This window comes from Quercus robur, chromosome 12 (genome assembly GCF_932294415.1).
Source record: "Quercus robur chromosome 12, dhQueRobu3.1, whole genome shotgun sequence".
In the NCBI taxonomy this organism is placed as follows: Eukaryota; Viridiplantae; Streptophyta; class Magnoliopsida; order Fagales; family Fagaceae; genus Quercus; species Quercus robur.
Window position 1 is genome coordinate 19,271,140 of NC_065545.1, and position 14,954 is coordinate 19,286,093.

At 43.7% G+C, this 14,954-nt stretch overlaps 2 protein-coding genes across 2 annotated transcripts; both read left to right on the forward strand.

Annotated features, from left to right (window-relative positions):
• Window positions 1-631: 631 nt before the first annotated feature.
• LOC126708240 (uncharacterized) lies at window positions 632-1,548 on the forward strand. The gene is made up of 2 exons (XM_050408042.1): window positions 632-1,286; window positions 1,364-1,548. The coding sequence occupies exons 1-2, from the start codon at window positions 632-634 to the stop codon at window positions 1,546-1,548; spliced, it is 840 nt and encodes a 279-aa protein (XP_050263999.1).
• LOC126708241 (uncharacterized) lies at window positions 1,546-2,646 on the forward strand. The gene is made up of 2 exons (XM_050408044.1): window positions 1,546-2,020; window positions 2,101-2,646. The coding sequence occupies exons 1-2, from the start codon at window positions 1,619-1,621 to the stop codon at window positions 2,644-2,646; spliced, it is 948 nt and encodes a 315-aa protein (XP_050264001.1). The 5' UTR covers window positions 1,546-1,618.
• The last annotated feature ends 12,308 nt before the right edge of the window (window positions 2,647-14,954 follow it).

The following is a 14,954-nucleotide window of genomic DNA, read 5'->3' on the forward strand; positions in this document are numbered from 1 at the left end:
TTATCCTCATCATTTGCCCCCTACTCCATAACTCCGTCACCCTCTGTACTGACGGGCTATGGAGTTTGTTTTTCAAAAGAGGCAGAAACATCGTTTGCGTGGATCCGAGCATTTAATGCCTTGGACAGGTGGCTCGTTCCCATTGGCCTCACTTCTGACGAGATGTCGCTTCGTCTTCCGCGCCATTTTTTCCATATATAAACAGCGTTTCCAGTCACTTTTTTCACTATTTCATCCTTGCTGAACTTGTGGAGAGACAGACCGTCGATCACCTTCCGTCAGCTTTAACTTCCGTCAGCTTATCCGTTGCTGTAGCCGTCCAGAGGGCTTCCATACCGGTAAGTTTTCATCCTCTCTCCTTCTCTTTATTTTTGCCTCATTAGTGAGGCCGTCAGCCTAGGTACTTAGTTTGAACCCGTCACTTGTAGGTAGTCAGATGTCGAGTGACGCGTCTTGTGACGAGTCGTCAGTCCGCGAAGGAGCGGGCTACGACGAGACCTTTGGTTCCGGAAACGAGTCGGACTTCTCCCTCCCGTCAGAGAGAGAGTCGTCAGCCCAATCTCCTGACGGCAATGAGAGTTTTGCTGAGGGAGAAGATGAGGGAAGAGGGGATGAAAATGACGGGGGTGGAATGGATATTGACGGAGGAAATAGTGACGGGGAGGAGAGATCCAGTGAAGGAACCTCGGAGGGTACCGTAGATAACCGTCCCTTCATTCTTCCTGAGGATTGGGCCGTCAACAAATTTTTGCCTGGGATGAGTGGTAAAGTTTTTAGGGAGTTACGGATCCGTTATCAGATCCCAGACCACATCCCCCTCCGTCTCCCTAGAGAGGGTGAGAGGTGTTACTCCGGGCGGACAGCGGACGTTGGCATGTATGACGCCATGTTTGCTGCCGGCCTGAGGTTACCGTTGACGGCTCTTCACCGTCAACTAGCTGACTTCCTTGGAATATCCGTCACCCAGGTTGCCCCAAACGCCTGGAGGACTTTTATAGGAGCTGAAATCCTGTGGGGCAGCTTTAGTGGAGGGCACCGTCAGCTTACACTCGGAGAATTTTTTTATTGCTATAGGCCTCATCACATTGCCTCGTCTAAGGGGACTTATCATTTTAATGCCCGAGAGAAAGGGCTACGGTTAGTGTCAGATATGCCTGACTCAAATAGGAACTGGAAGAGTAGGTATTTTTTCGTTGAGGGGACGGACTGGGTGTGCCGTCAGGAGGAGTGGGCGACGATGCCCAGTGGTTACTTTGACAATACCTGGGCCTTTGTCAAGGATTCAGGTTAATCCCGTCACCCATGAGGTTCGTGCGTTTTTTGAAGTGACGGTGCTAACACTTGTTATTTTTTCTTTTTCCAGCTTATACCCGTCCGCATATAACTGACGAGCAGGAGGAGTTCATCCATCGGATTCTAGAAATTCCTTTGGAGGACCGTAAGTGCAGGGATTTGATTACCCTTGACACCCTCCATCTATACTGTGGGGGCCCAAATCCGTCAGCGGAAGCTCGTAGGTTGGAGGAGTTTGCGCGACGGCGTAAGTAGACTTTTATTTTTCCGTCAGTTTCATTATTTCCGTCACTTTTCCTAAAGTGTTTTCTTTTGTGTTGTAGAGATGGATTCTGCGAAGCAAAGGATACGGGCTGCCGCAGCTCGTCAGAAGGAGGAGAGGAAGGCCAAGGAAGCAGGGGGGGAAGCCTCGTCAACCCCCACGGCCGTCGCCAAAGTGGCGAAGAGGAAACCTGACGGGAGTGACGGCCGTCCCTCAAAAAAGCCTGCCGTCACTCCGTCAGTCGAACCATTGAAGGAAAAGTCCCCTCCGACGTCTGGCCATGGTGCGGGAAAGGGGGTGATGACTTCTGCTGGTCCCGTCACTGAGGGTCCGTGCCGTCTCCTAACCCACAAAGAATATGCCGTCGGGGAGGTTGAGTCCCTGATAAAACCAACGGACATGGAGCCCTGTGATCAAGTAGGGACGGAGGATTTAGGGGCGTCGGCCCTCTTTGATCTCTCCAGGGTAAGTTTCTCACATTTTTGGGTTGAACATACCGTATCTTGTTTTGGCGTACTTTTTATCTGACGGAAATGCTCTTTCAGGCCTTGGTTCGTGTCAAAGCCCTCCGTGACCGTTGCGTGGCGAAGGAGGGGGTCGTCAGTCGAGTTCGCAGCCATAACAAGAACTTGCTGAATCAGCAGGCTCAGTATAAGGAAGCCGTCCGTCTTCTTAACCAGGAGCTGCAGGAAGTCAAGGAGAAACTGACGACGGTCAGTGGCGAGAACGTCAAGCTCCAAGGAGAGGTGACGGCTCTGGAGGAGAAGTTACAGACGGCGGGGGCTGACGCGATTGGACACTTCAAAACGTCGCAGTCATTTATTGACTCATGTGGTCAATATTACGGCACTGGGTTCGATGACTGCCTTCGACAGGTCGCGTCGGCCTTCCCAGAGCTGGACTTATCTGGGATTTCAATGGATGATGGAGACGACGTCTCTCTTCAACCAGAACCCACTCCGGAGCGTGACGGCTCGGTAGTCCTGGCTCAGCCTGCTGCTAATCCTACAGCTTCAGATTCTCCAACCGTTATCGTGGATGTTGAAGATCATCAGGCTGACGGAAATCCTGCTGACGCTCCTCCTGCTTAACCATGGCTATGTAAAAATTTTTTGAAAATAGTTGTAATCTTTAGACGGTTTTTTGGAGAACAGTTGTAATTTTTTAAACAGTTGTAGTTTTTAAACAGTTGTAATTTTAAACAATTGTAGTTTTAAACAATTGTAATGTTTAAGTGCCCTTGACGTTTATGCATAGTTGCGCGTATTTCATTTCCGTCGCTTTTATCTCTATCTCAGACAAATGTTGGAAATTCCCGTCTGCTTTTAATACGTCGGCTTTTTAAACTGTTTGAATACCTCGTCAGCTTTGAGACCGTCAGTTTACAAGTGTTATCTTTTGACATCCTTGTTGGTCCGTCAGTTTTGAGGACCTTGCCTCAAAGATGGTTATTCCACCTTATCGGACCGTCAGCCCTTAGGCTGTTAGTCTTTTTTGGGCCGTCACCTTCTTGGCCTTGGCCCTGATGTCGTTTGACATCCTTTTGGTCCGTCAGTTTTGAGGACTTTGTCCCTACGATTGTTACTCTATCTTGTTTGACCGTCAGTCTTTTGGCTTTTAGCCTTTTTGGGCCGTCACCTTCTTGGCCTTGGCCTTGATGTCATTTGACATCGTTTTAGCCCGTCAGCTTTTTAGGTGTTGATGTCTTTTGACATCTTTGTTGATCCGTCGGCTTTTTAGCCTTTTCGGACCATTGTTCTCTTGGCTTTTTTAGCCTTGATGCCTTGACATCTTTCATTAATCCGTCAACTATTAAGGCCTGGGCCCTGTGATGGTTACTCCATCTTATTGGACCGTCGGCTTTTTCTTTAGTCCGTGTGTTATGGACTTAGTCGTTTTTTGGGCTGCAAACTTAGTGGTCCGTCGGAAGGAAAATACACTTCAGCAATTTCTGAATAAAACTCCTCTTATTGCCATGCATTTAAATAAAAGCAATTAAAACCAAATCCTGCCCTTTGGGCTAAAAAAAGTTGTTGCGAAAAAACTAAAATAAACGATAAATCTGAGGAGTTAAACTATAATTTGCTGAAAATATAAAAGGAGTTGGTCTTCATGCTGCTGCTCCTATTGGTAGTATTTCCGTAGGTGCTCGGTGTTCCACGGATGTGGTAGTTTCTGTCCCTCCAATGTTTCAAGGTGGTAAGTACCTTTTCTCTGCCACGACGAAACTCGGTAAGGACCTTCCCAATTGGGGCCGAGCTTCCCTTGGGTAGGGTCCCTAGCGGCGCCCATGACTTTTCTAAGAACAAGGTCTCCGACTTGGAAGTCTCTGTGTCGGACCCGAGAGTTGTAGCATTTGGCCATGCGATCCTGGTACCTAGCGAGCCTTTGTTCTGCTGCTGCCCTGATCTCGTCCACTAGGTCGAGCTGTAGTCGCATAGCCTCGTCGTTTTTGCTCTCATCGTGGTTGTGTACCCTGTAGCTTGCGAGTCCAACTTCGGCCGGGATGACTGCTTCGCTTCCGTACGTCAGGCGGAACGGAGTCTCTCCTGTGGGTGTTCTTGCCGTCGTTCTGTATGCCCATAGTACACTTGGCAATTCTTCGGGCCATATACCTTTTGCCCCCTCGAGCCGAGTCTTGATGATCTTTAGCAAGGATCGGTTCGTGACTTCGACCTGTCCATTAGCTTGAGGGTGGGCGGGGGAGGAGTAGTGGTTCTTTATTCCCAACTGTGAGCAAAAGTCCCGGAAGTGATCGTTGTCGAACTGTCTCCCGTTATCCGAGACAAAGACTCTAGGAATGCCAAACCTGCATACGATGCATCTCCAGACGAAGCTCCGAACGTTTTTCTCCGTAATCGTGGCTAAAGCTTCGGCTTCCACCCATTTCGTGAAATAGTCGATGCCTACTACCAGGAATTTCAGCTGCCGTATAGCTGTAGGGAATGGTCCCATAATGTCTAATCCCCATTGTGCGAACGGCCATGGGGCTGTCATTGGGGTCAGCTCTTCGGTCGGTTGTCTGATGATATTGCTGAACCGTTGGCATTTGTCGCAGGTCCTGACATAGGCTTCGGCGTCCTTCTGCATGGTGGGCCAATAATACCCTGCTCGTACAAGCTTGTGTACCAATGATCTGGACCCTGAGTGGTTTCCGCAGATTCCTTCATGTACTTCTCTCATGATGTAGTCTGCTTCTTCCGTACCCAAGCACCTTAGATACGGTCGGGAGAAACCTCTCTTGTATAGGACGTCTTTTATCAGGACGAACCTTGCCGCTTGGACTTTAAGTTTCCTTGCGGCGTCCTTCTCGTCTGGTAAGACCCCGTCTTTTAAGTACGAAACTAACGGTGCTGCCCAGCTGCTGTCAGAACATATTTCCTGCATGTTGCCGAGATCTATTAGCGGGGAAAGCTGTACAAAAGAGAGTACATTACCAGGGATGACCATTTGCTCAGCTGAAGCGGCCTTCGCAAGACGGTCGGCTCTCTGATTTTCTTCTCTGGGAATCTGGACGACTTAGGCTTCTAGGTCTCCCACCCTTGTCTTTACTTCGCCAAGGTACCTTTTCATCTTTTCGCCCTTGCAATCGTAGTCTCCGTTTATTTGGTTAGTGATGACCTGTGAGTCGCAGTAGATGACTACCCTGGCGGCTCCTGCTGCTTTGGCAAGGTCAAGTCCTGCTATCAGAGCCTCATACTCTGATTCATTGTTGGTGGCAGGGAAGTCGAAACGGACCATACATTCGATGGTGTCTCCTTCGGGCGACAGCAGCACGATGCCGGCCCCTGCGGCTTGTCTGTTGGACGATCCGTCCGTATACATGCTCCATTGAGGGGACTCTGCTGCCCCCTCATCTTCCCCATGGGTGAACTCAGCTATAAAGTCGGCGACGATCTGTCCCTTGATGGCGGTCTGCGGGCGATATTGAATGTCAAATTCGCTTAGTTCTATGGCCCAGAGTGCTAATCGTCCTGCCGTCTCAGGGCTGCTCATCGCCCGTCGTAGGGGCTTGTCCGTTAGGACGTTTATAGTATGAGCTTGGAAGTATGGCTTGAGCTTACGGGCTGCCGTAATCAATGCGAAGGCAAGTTTCTCCATGGGCGGGTATCTCTCTTCGGCACCGTGAAGCGCTCGGCTTGCGTAGTACACGGGTTTCTGCACCTTCTCTTCCTCTCTGACCAAGGCCGCGCTAACGGCTGCGGGGGAGACGGCTAGATAGAGGAAAAGTTCCTCTCCTGGCTGCGACGGGCTTAGCAGTGGTGGGGAGGAGAGGTAAGCCTTCAATCTTTCGAACGCTTGTTGGCACTCGTCAGTCCATTCGAAGGATTTCTTCAATGTTCGGAAGAAGGGCAAGCATTTGTCCGTCGCCCTTGACACGAACCTATTCAGTGCCGCTATCTTTCCATTGAGGCTTTGCACCTCCTTCACACTTCTTGGTGGTGCCATATCCATAATGGCCCGGATCTTGTCCGGGTTTGCCTCGATCCCTCTTTGAGACACCATGAATCCCAAGAACTTTCCGGCCGTCACTCCAAAGGCACATTTCCCCGGATTGAGTTTCATGTTGTAAGAGCGAAGGGTGTCGAATGTTTCTTTGAGATCTCCTAAATGATCTTCCTCCCTTCGGCTTTTGACTAGCATGTCGTCTACATAGACCTGGACATTCCTCCCAATTTGTTGCGCGAACATTTTGTTCATGAGCCTTTGGTATGTTGCGCCCGCGTTCTTCAGGCCGAAGGGCATGACCTTGTAGCAGAATAGGCCTTGGCTGGTCACGAACGACGTTTTCTCCTGGTCGGCTTCGTGCATCCGGATTTGGTTGTATCCTGAGAAAGCGTCCATGAAGCTCAGCAACTGATGTCGGGCCGTAGAGTCTACTAGGACATCGACCCTGGGGAGGGGGTAGCTGTCCTTGGGGCAGGCCTTGTTAAGGTCGGTGAAGTCCACACACATTCGCCATTTTCCGCTCGCTTTCTTCACCATCACTACATTTGCTAACCAGTCGGGATAGTACACTTCCCTGATGAAGTTTGCATCCCGTAGTTTTCTGACTTCCTCTGCTATGGCTCGGTCCCGCTCCGGGGCAAACACCCTCTTCTTTTGTCTGACAGGTGAAAAGGCGGGCGACACATTCAGCTTATGCACCATTATTGAAGGATCTATTCCTGGCATATCTTCATGACCCCATGCGAATACGTCTTGGTTTTGCCTAAGGAATGTTATGAGCTCTTGGCGGGTCGTGGTGTTAGCGAGTGTTCCAATTCTGGTCGTTCGGCCAGGATCGGAACTGTCAAGGGGTATCTCTTCTAGCTTCTCAACCGGCTCCGTTACCGTCCGGTGCTCTTCTATACTTAAGGTCTGAACCTGATCCTCCATTTCCACCATGGCTATGTAACATTCGCGCGCGGCCATCTGATTCCCGCGCAACTCCCCTACTCCGTAGTCAGTTGGGAACTTAATCATCAGGTGGTAGGTGGAGGTTACTGCCTTCCATGAGTTGAGCGTGGGTCGCCCGAGGATAGCGTTGTAGGCTGATGAGCAATCAACAACCAAGAATGTCACGTCCCTGGCTATCTGTTGGGGGTAATCACCCACAACTACGGATAAGGTAACTGCGCCCAGTGGGAATACTCGGCTCCCACCGAAGCCGACAAGCGGGGCATTTGTCGGGATCAGTCGCCCCCTGTCGATCCTCATCTGCTGGAACGCGGTGTAGTATAAGATATCTGCTGAACTGCCGTTGTCGACGAGCACCCGGTGCATATTGTAATCTCCTACACGCAAGCTGACGACGAGTGCGTCGTCATGGGGATGGTGAAGGCGTCGTGCGTCTTCTTCTGAGAATCCGATCACGGGACCTTCTCTCCTTGCTATCTTCGGCACGGCTCCCGTTAGTTGAACATTCTGTATCAGCCGGAGATAGGTCTTACGGGCCTTCTTGGATGACCCGGCAGCGGTTATCCCTCCTACGATCATCCTTATATCCCCAATTGGGGGCCTTGGTCGCTCATTGTCCCGTCGGGGGTGCTGGTCTTGTGCGGGGGGATCCGCCCTTTCCTTGCTAACGAATCTCTGCAGCTTTCCTTGTCTAATAAGGGCTTCAATCTGCTGCTTGAGGTCATAGCAATCTGCTGTGTCGTGGCCGTGGTCGCGGTGGAATCGGCAGTACTTATCTCGTGAACGTTTGTTGGGGTCACTCTTCAGCTTCCCTGGGAACGTCAGCGATTCCTCGTCCTTGATCTGCATAAGGACTTGATCTATCGGGGCTGTTAGCGGAGTGAAGCTTGTGAACCTTCCCCCCAGGGGCTTAGGGCGTCTTTCGTCCCTTCGGTCCGCGGTTCTTGCCTTTTTTCGGCTTTGGTCCTGCCGACCGTCTTCCTGCCGTTCTCTTTTTCTAGGCCTCTCTTCCCGAGCTAAAAGTGCATCTTCAGCGTTCATATATTTTGTGGCACGATAAAGTACTTCTGACATGGTTTTTGGGTCGTTTTTGTATATGGAAAACAAAAACTTGCCCTTCTTCAAACCATTCGTAAATGCCGCGACAAGTATCTTGTCGTCCGCTTCGTCGATTGAGAGCGCCTCTTTATTGAAACGGGAGATGTAGGCTCTTAGAGTTTCGTCTTCTCGCTGCTTCATACTCATCAAGCAAGCCGTAGACTTCTTGTACCGATGGCCTCCAATAAAGTGTGCGGTAAACTGAGCGCTGAGTTCCTTGAAGGTGCTGATGGAGTTTGGGGTCAGTCGACTGAACCAAATTCTTGCCGCGCCCTTTAGCGTTGTAGGGAAGGCCCTACACATGATGGCGTCCGCTACTCCTTGAAGGTGCATTAGGGTTTTGAAGGTCTCCAGGTGGTCCAGTGGGTCCTTGACCCCGTCATAACTGTCTATCTGCGGCATGCGGAACTTGCTCGGCAACGGGTAGGAGTTGACGGTTGTGGTGAACGGTGAGTCCGTTCGGTTGACAAGATCGTCAAGGTCGCTCGATACTCGTCCCTTGAGAGCATTCATCATAACCTCCATTTGTTCCTTCATGGCTTGCATCTCCGCGAGGACGAGGGGCGGAGTGGTTTCCGCGAGGGAGGGGATGCTCGTGTTCTGTCGTTCAGGTTTGCTCGGGGCGTTGCTGGCCTGGGGTCCTTCCTGGTTTCTCCTGTCAGCGCTGGTTCCTTCCTGCTCTGCTCCTTGGTTATTGGGAGCTGCATTCTTCTGTCTCAGTTGCTCTTCTAGGTCGTGATTTTGCTTTGTGAGGCGCTCCACGGCGGCGGCGAGCGTTCTCACTTGTCTTTCAAGCGCGGTTGTAGGGGTTTCTTCTTCCTGAATGTCGTTGTTGGTCGCCATTGAGCGAGTGAGTACCATGTAACTCTCTTGTCTTGAAAGCGAGAACGTGCTAAAGCGTTTTTCCCACAGACGGCGCCAACTGATGGTACCGAAAACAATACCACCAATGAGTCACACGTTCCTCGCACGATCACTAACGGCACCTGCACAACGAAAAAGAATAACCTAGCGGGGAGTACCGGTGTGGTACCGGCCAAGTACCCTCCGAAGGTCAAATTAGAATTATTCTCACTGCTCTAGAGTGCTAGAGAGGGTAAATTACGCGTACCTTGGTTTGTGAGGGTGCTTGGGTTTTTATAGTAGAGAGGGCTGACCCTCTTTTCCTTGGAGTAGAAGTCTTTTCCTTATCGGAGTCTTCCTGGGCGTATTTTACGGGATCCTTTCCATATAGGAGTCCTTAGGTTCCATGAAACGTGGGGAGCAAGTTATTTATTTGTACATGTAAATGTGTAGAATAGGCGTTTCATAGACTGACGCCGTCAGTCTATGAATCCCGTCAGTCTACACATATCCTATGACCTTCAGGACGTTCGTCTTTGTGTCCTTTTGCCTTAGGTCACCGTCAGCCTAGAAGGTATGCTGACGGCAATAACGTCTCGTCACCATTGCAAGGCATTCACCGTCTCCTTTGTTAAGTATGTGCCGTCACCTCTTTTTAGGTCTTCACCGTCGCTCTTGTCCGTTATGTACCGTCACGCTGGCCAGCATAATTTTATCCTCATCAGTTTTAAAATATTGTATTTTGAAAAAAAGTGTGGAAGGTTTGTACATGAATTTTATTTTTTTTCAATGAAAGAAAAAAAAATTAAAGCATTAAAATTAAGTGATCGAGAGCAAAGTTACAAATATCTTGCCACCCAGTTTTAGAGGGAAAAAAAAAAAAATCAAGGCTGAAGTGAAGACTACCAAATACATACATTTCCTTAAAGTCCATTTGTGATTTGACTAGCCAGTGAGCCACTCTATTTGCACTTCTAGTCTTAAGGTCCATTTGACATGATCTAGAATCAGTTTTCTATGATAACTTTCTTTAGTTGTTTATCCTTAGCCAGTTAAAGAGTCTATGATAACTTTCTTTAGTTGTTTATCCTTAGCCAGTTAAAGAGCCCAAAAGTTTCAGCAATATACATAAGATTTGAATTTTGAGCCCAAAAGATGGCTTTGGCCTATGCTGCTTCAACCTTCAGGTTGCATTTTGGAATTTGTGTAGCCCAACCCTACCTGATTCTGTCACTCCAATCACCAAGCACAGCTGTGATACCTGCCTTATTGACTCCAATGCTGCATCACAGTTTGACTTCCAAAATTTCTCACGTGGCTTGGCCCAATCTCATACTAGGCATTGCTATGATTACATTCGAATCAAAATTCCTTAGGTGGATTACATTAAAAAAAATGGATACATCTATATCTATATAATATTTAAAAGTTAAAGTGTAGCATTTATTCTTACTACACTCCTATTGAGCCACGTCACTACATCAACATAGCATTTTAGTTCACTTAGTCTATTTCGGTCCACTAGGTTTATTTGGTCCATCTCAGTCTATTCGGTCTACTTCAGTCCAATTAGGTCCACCTTGGTTCATTTCAGTCCACTTTAGTCTACTTCTGTCAATTTGATCCACTTCAGTCCATTTCAGCCCAATCCCTACGCATTTCACAGGTTAGAGACTAATTACATATATTGCCATCAAGATTTAACCACAATTTTGAAATTTCATTATATTCATCGCATCACATGATTTCTTGGGCCTCGTCTTATTATTCTTAGGGCCATTTGTCATCTCGTCTATCTTAGGAGGATGTATCTCTTGGATCAACTAGGTCCGGTCCCAAAGTCTCTAACTGTCCTTTTGTTTCTCTGTTTTAATATTTCATCCAACTTTTAAAGCTCTTATGATAGAGGAACGTGTGATGATCACTACTAAATCTCTTTACCATTTCGAGTGTTTTCGCAAATTATAATGAATAGTGATTTGAAGTTTAGATTAATAAAAAAATTTGAACAATGAATTATAGAGTTTTTCCCCTCTCTAACAGCTCCAAATTTCAACTTTAGCCTTAAAGATGTTTACAATGTTTGACAATTTGTGCTAAGAGAGCTTTAAGGATCTTAGAACACTTTTCTGGTTGTGCTAATGCACCACCAGAGGCACCCTATATGTGTTAAAAAGAGTTTTAAGGCTCTTAAAGCACTTTTTTGGCAGTACCAGATACAGTATACGTTGCAAATGTTTTACTACTAAAAGAGATTTAAGGATCTTAAAAAAGAACCTTTTCTGGCTATGCTAATGCACTACCAGAGGCACCCTATATGTTCTAAAAGAGTTTTAAGGCCCTTGAAGCACTTTGTTTTGACAGTGTTCATATATATACACACGCTATATTTTAAAAGTTTTACTATTTACGTACACAAGGTGTTTAGTTGCATCCAAAGCTTCAAAAAATGAATACTATTTATTTATTTATTTATTTTTTTGAGAAAGAATACTAGTATTTATTTTGGTAATTTATTATTTGCACGTGATAATAATAGACGAACCCAATGTAAACTTCCTTAACATTAATGCATATACAGAGAAGAAGTCATTTTGATACATGATTTTAAAAACATAGATAACAATCACTTAAATGAAATAGTATATTTTCCTCAAAGAAAAAAAAATAGTCTAGAATTAGAAAGAAACTGTGTAAAGTAGTTGCTTCCAATGTTTGACAAACTTTTTTTCTTTTTTTTTGGATAACCCAATGTTTGGCAAACTTCATTCTTTGGCAAAATAAAAAGAAATAACTCCTAAAAATACATTCCTTAATTTGGCAAACAAAATAAAGACGGTAAGGGAGATTTAAAATAAATAAATAAATCAATAAAAAACATGGATAGGATTTGGGGAATAGGATTGAAAACCTCAATAATAATTTTTGTGGCTAAATGGCTGTGTGAAAAGCCTTATTATTTATTGTTTGGCAAAGTTTATTTCCTTTAATAAAATTCCCTTACACGATAACTTGTGGGCGTATGCAATTGACCACTAAAGTAATTGGAATCATTGTTGGCATATCTTATTGAAATAATAGTTTATTATGTGGAGTCGTGGAAAGGATAGCACGATGGTTATATACCCTATTTCCTTCTCCAATTAATTACTTAGCCAATAGCAATCATACAGTGAATATTATTATAAATCATAATCAAATAATATAATCTTAAGAGATAAAAATAAAAAATAAAAAATAAAAAGTCCGCATGCAATGAGTCTTTCATCAATAACACCTATCTCTGTTGGTATTTTATAAATAAATTTTCAACTGAATAAAGTATATATGTATAATTTAAACATCTAGTGTTTAAAACGTGAAAATAAAAATGAATTATTAATATTATGTGTTGTCGTGTAGACGTACGGTAATATGATATACATGGACTCGAGTCATATATGCTAACCTTGGTACTGGGTAGCTACTAGCTAGCCAACGTATAGAACTATTATTCCCTGTAGAAAAAAAGAAAAAACAAGTTGTAAATAAATAATGTTTGACTTTGAGTGTGTTGATTTGACTGATGAAAATGATGGATTTATTGAAATAAATAACTTAAAAAAAAGAAGAAGGTATTTTTGAATGGACAAAATTTAGATACAAAATTATTTATAAGCAAATTAAATGTTACAATTTTACTAAATAAATCAAATTTTGTGTAAATTGATATTATTTACTATATGATCTATAAGTTATTATTTTATGTATAATTTTAAATTATAAAAACTTGTAATTTAAACAATTTATTAATGACATAGTTATTGGTCTTTAATTTTTTAGAAATTTTGCGAGTATAGAAGATATAAGAAAAAGATGTAATCTAATAGTGAATTTGTCAAAATTTACATTCAATAAAAAAATATTAAGTAAGGTTATAGTTTAAGATTACAATTAATTTTGTAACTAAATTTTATTCTTTTTTAATATGAAAAAAATGGAACATTGAAACTGATCCTATAGCTTAAAGGATTGATTACTTAAACTCTAAAGTTTATGAGGGGGCAAAACCGATCCAATAGCAAATTGGGCTAGGCCATGCTCAATGCAAGTTGTCTCTACCTTCTCTACCAAATTGGGCTAGTCCATGCTCTATGCAAGTTTGCCCTACCTTCTTAGGCCCTTTTTGTTGTAACAAACTTTCCCACCTTAGGGTCCGTTTGGTTGGAGAATTGGAAAAGTGGGAGGATATAAAAGATTTAGTTTTCCCTTATGTGTGTTTTGTTGGAGGGGTGAAAAGGTAGGAGGGTGGAAAGCTTTTTTGTTTGGCTGGAGAGAAAAAGGGAAGGATGGAAAATGTAGTTTATATAAATTGACTATTATGTCATTGTTATATAATATATAAGAAATATATATATTTACACTCATTAAATAATATAAAAATTAACACAAATATATGTAAATTTATATTAATTATTTTATTATTATAATAATTTAAAATTTATGGCTCGGCTTATTACCTAAGAAGACAATTTCAACCAAAAAATAAAAAACAAAATAGAATGACATAACAAACAACTATTGGTTTGGACTTTTTGTGTCTATTGTTTAGTTATATTATATACGTGCTGTGTGAAGACATTTGTGAATAATGGAAAAAATAATAATAATGATCATTCACAGGTGAGATGAATAAAGTGAGAGGTAGATGAGATGAATAAAGTGAAAGTATTTGTGTAAAGTACATCATTTAGTACTTTTTCCTCTCTATTTTCCTCTCAAATTGGGAGGATAAAGAAATGTGGGCTCGGAGGGAAAATTTTCCTCCCCATTTTCTCTCTCTTATTTTCTTTCCTAAACCATACAGTGGAAAATGCAATTTTCCACCCTATTTTCCTCTCCCTCTTTTCCATCCTCTTTGTTTCACCCCAACTAAACATACCCTTAGTTTATTTTATGCCACACACATCAAATCTCTCTTCCAAGTTTATATCACAAATATTGTGTCACAATGATATATTAAATTTCTCTTACAAGAAAGTGGGTATATTTAATATATCACCGGACACATCAATTCTCTCTTGCAAATCTATGTCACAAATATTGTGTGACTTGTATCATAATGATATATCAAATTTCTCTCATAAGAAAGTCGGTATATCAAATCTCTCTCACAAGGGAGATTTAATATATCACTGTGATTCTAAATACTTGTTACTCCTTCTAGAGGCTCCTATATTGGGAGGCTGCATAGGAGGCTCTAGAAGGTTGAGAGGGTTGATTTTTCAAGCATTATTCAATAATAGTTGAGTTGCCAAAAAGGGGGGAAAGGGATAGATTTCCTGGAAGGGACCTCCTTGACTGGTGTATGATGTGCGGTGTGCCCGCCTTCACTCACTAGTCAAATGTCAAACTTGCTGGCTGGGCTCAAAGCCCTAGCAAAGAGCAATCAAGCTTCAGACTCCATAGATTTTTGTCAACTACCAAAAATCCCACTCTCAATACCTACCCTCTCCTGATCTCACACCTGCTCTAGAAACTATTCCTAAGAAACAAACACCCATCACTTTCCAATCTCGTCTCCCTCTCCACCAACTACCTAGACTCTTCTTTCATGGTTTCTTGATCAAAGTTCCCATAAACATATGATGTTTATAATCATGTACCTGGGGATCGATCTGCATAGTTTTATTTTGTATTTTGAAATCTACATCATAGTTGAGGTTGTTATAGGACTTATGGCCATAACACTTAGTGGGGGTGGGTTTAATTATTAATCAATCAATATAATATCATGGATTGGAATCAAAGTTTGCAAATCGTGACAAGACAAAAGTTGGAAATGAATGAAAGCTTTCTCCTTTTACTTCGTTGGGAAAGTCTTTCAGAAATCTTGAATTTTGACCCATATAAATTAGCCGACAGAATTAAAGTTTATTAATCAAAATTATCTAGCAACCATAGGTTAATTTATTTAAATCATGAATTAACAATTCAATTATCGTTATCTCACGTTTTAAACACATGGGGTATTTTCTTTTATTTAATTAACCAAGATATCCTAGCATCATGAAGGGAT

What these genes read in the sequence shown, in the direction of transcription:
- LOC126708241 (XM_050408044.1), top strand. Translation starts at nt 1,619, where the DNA reads ATGGATTCTGCGAAGCAAAGGATACGGGCTGCCGCAGCTCGTCAGAAG. An exon ending in CCCTCTTTGATCTCTCCAGG is followed by an intron (nt 2,021 to 2,100) that starts GTAAGTTTCTCA and finishes ATGCTCTTTCAG; the next exon opens with GCCTTGGTTCGTGTCAAAGC.
- LOC126708240 (XM_050408042.1), top strand. Translation starts at nt 632, where the DNA reads ATGGATATTGACGGAGGAAATAGTGACGGGGAGGAGAGATCCAGTGAA. An exon ending in GGCCTTTGTCAAGGATTCAG is followed by an intron (nt 1,287 to 1,363) that starts GTTAATCCCGTC and finishes TTCTTTTTCCAG; the next exon opens with CTTATACCCGTCCGCATATA.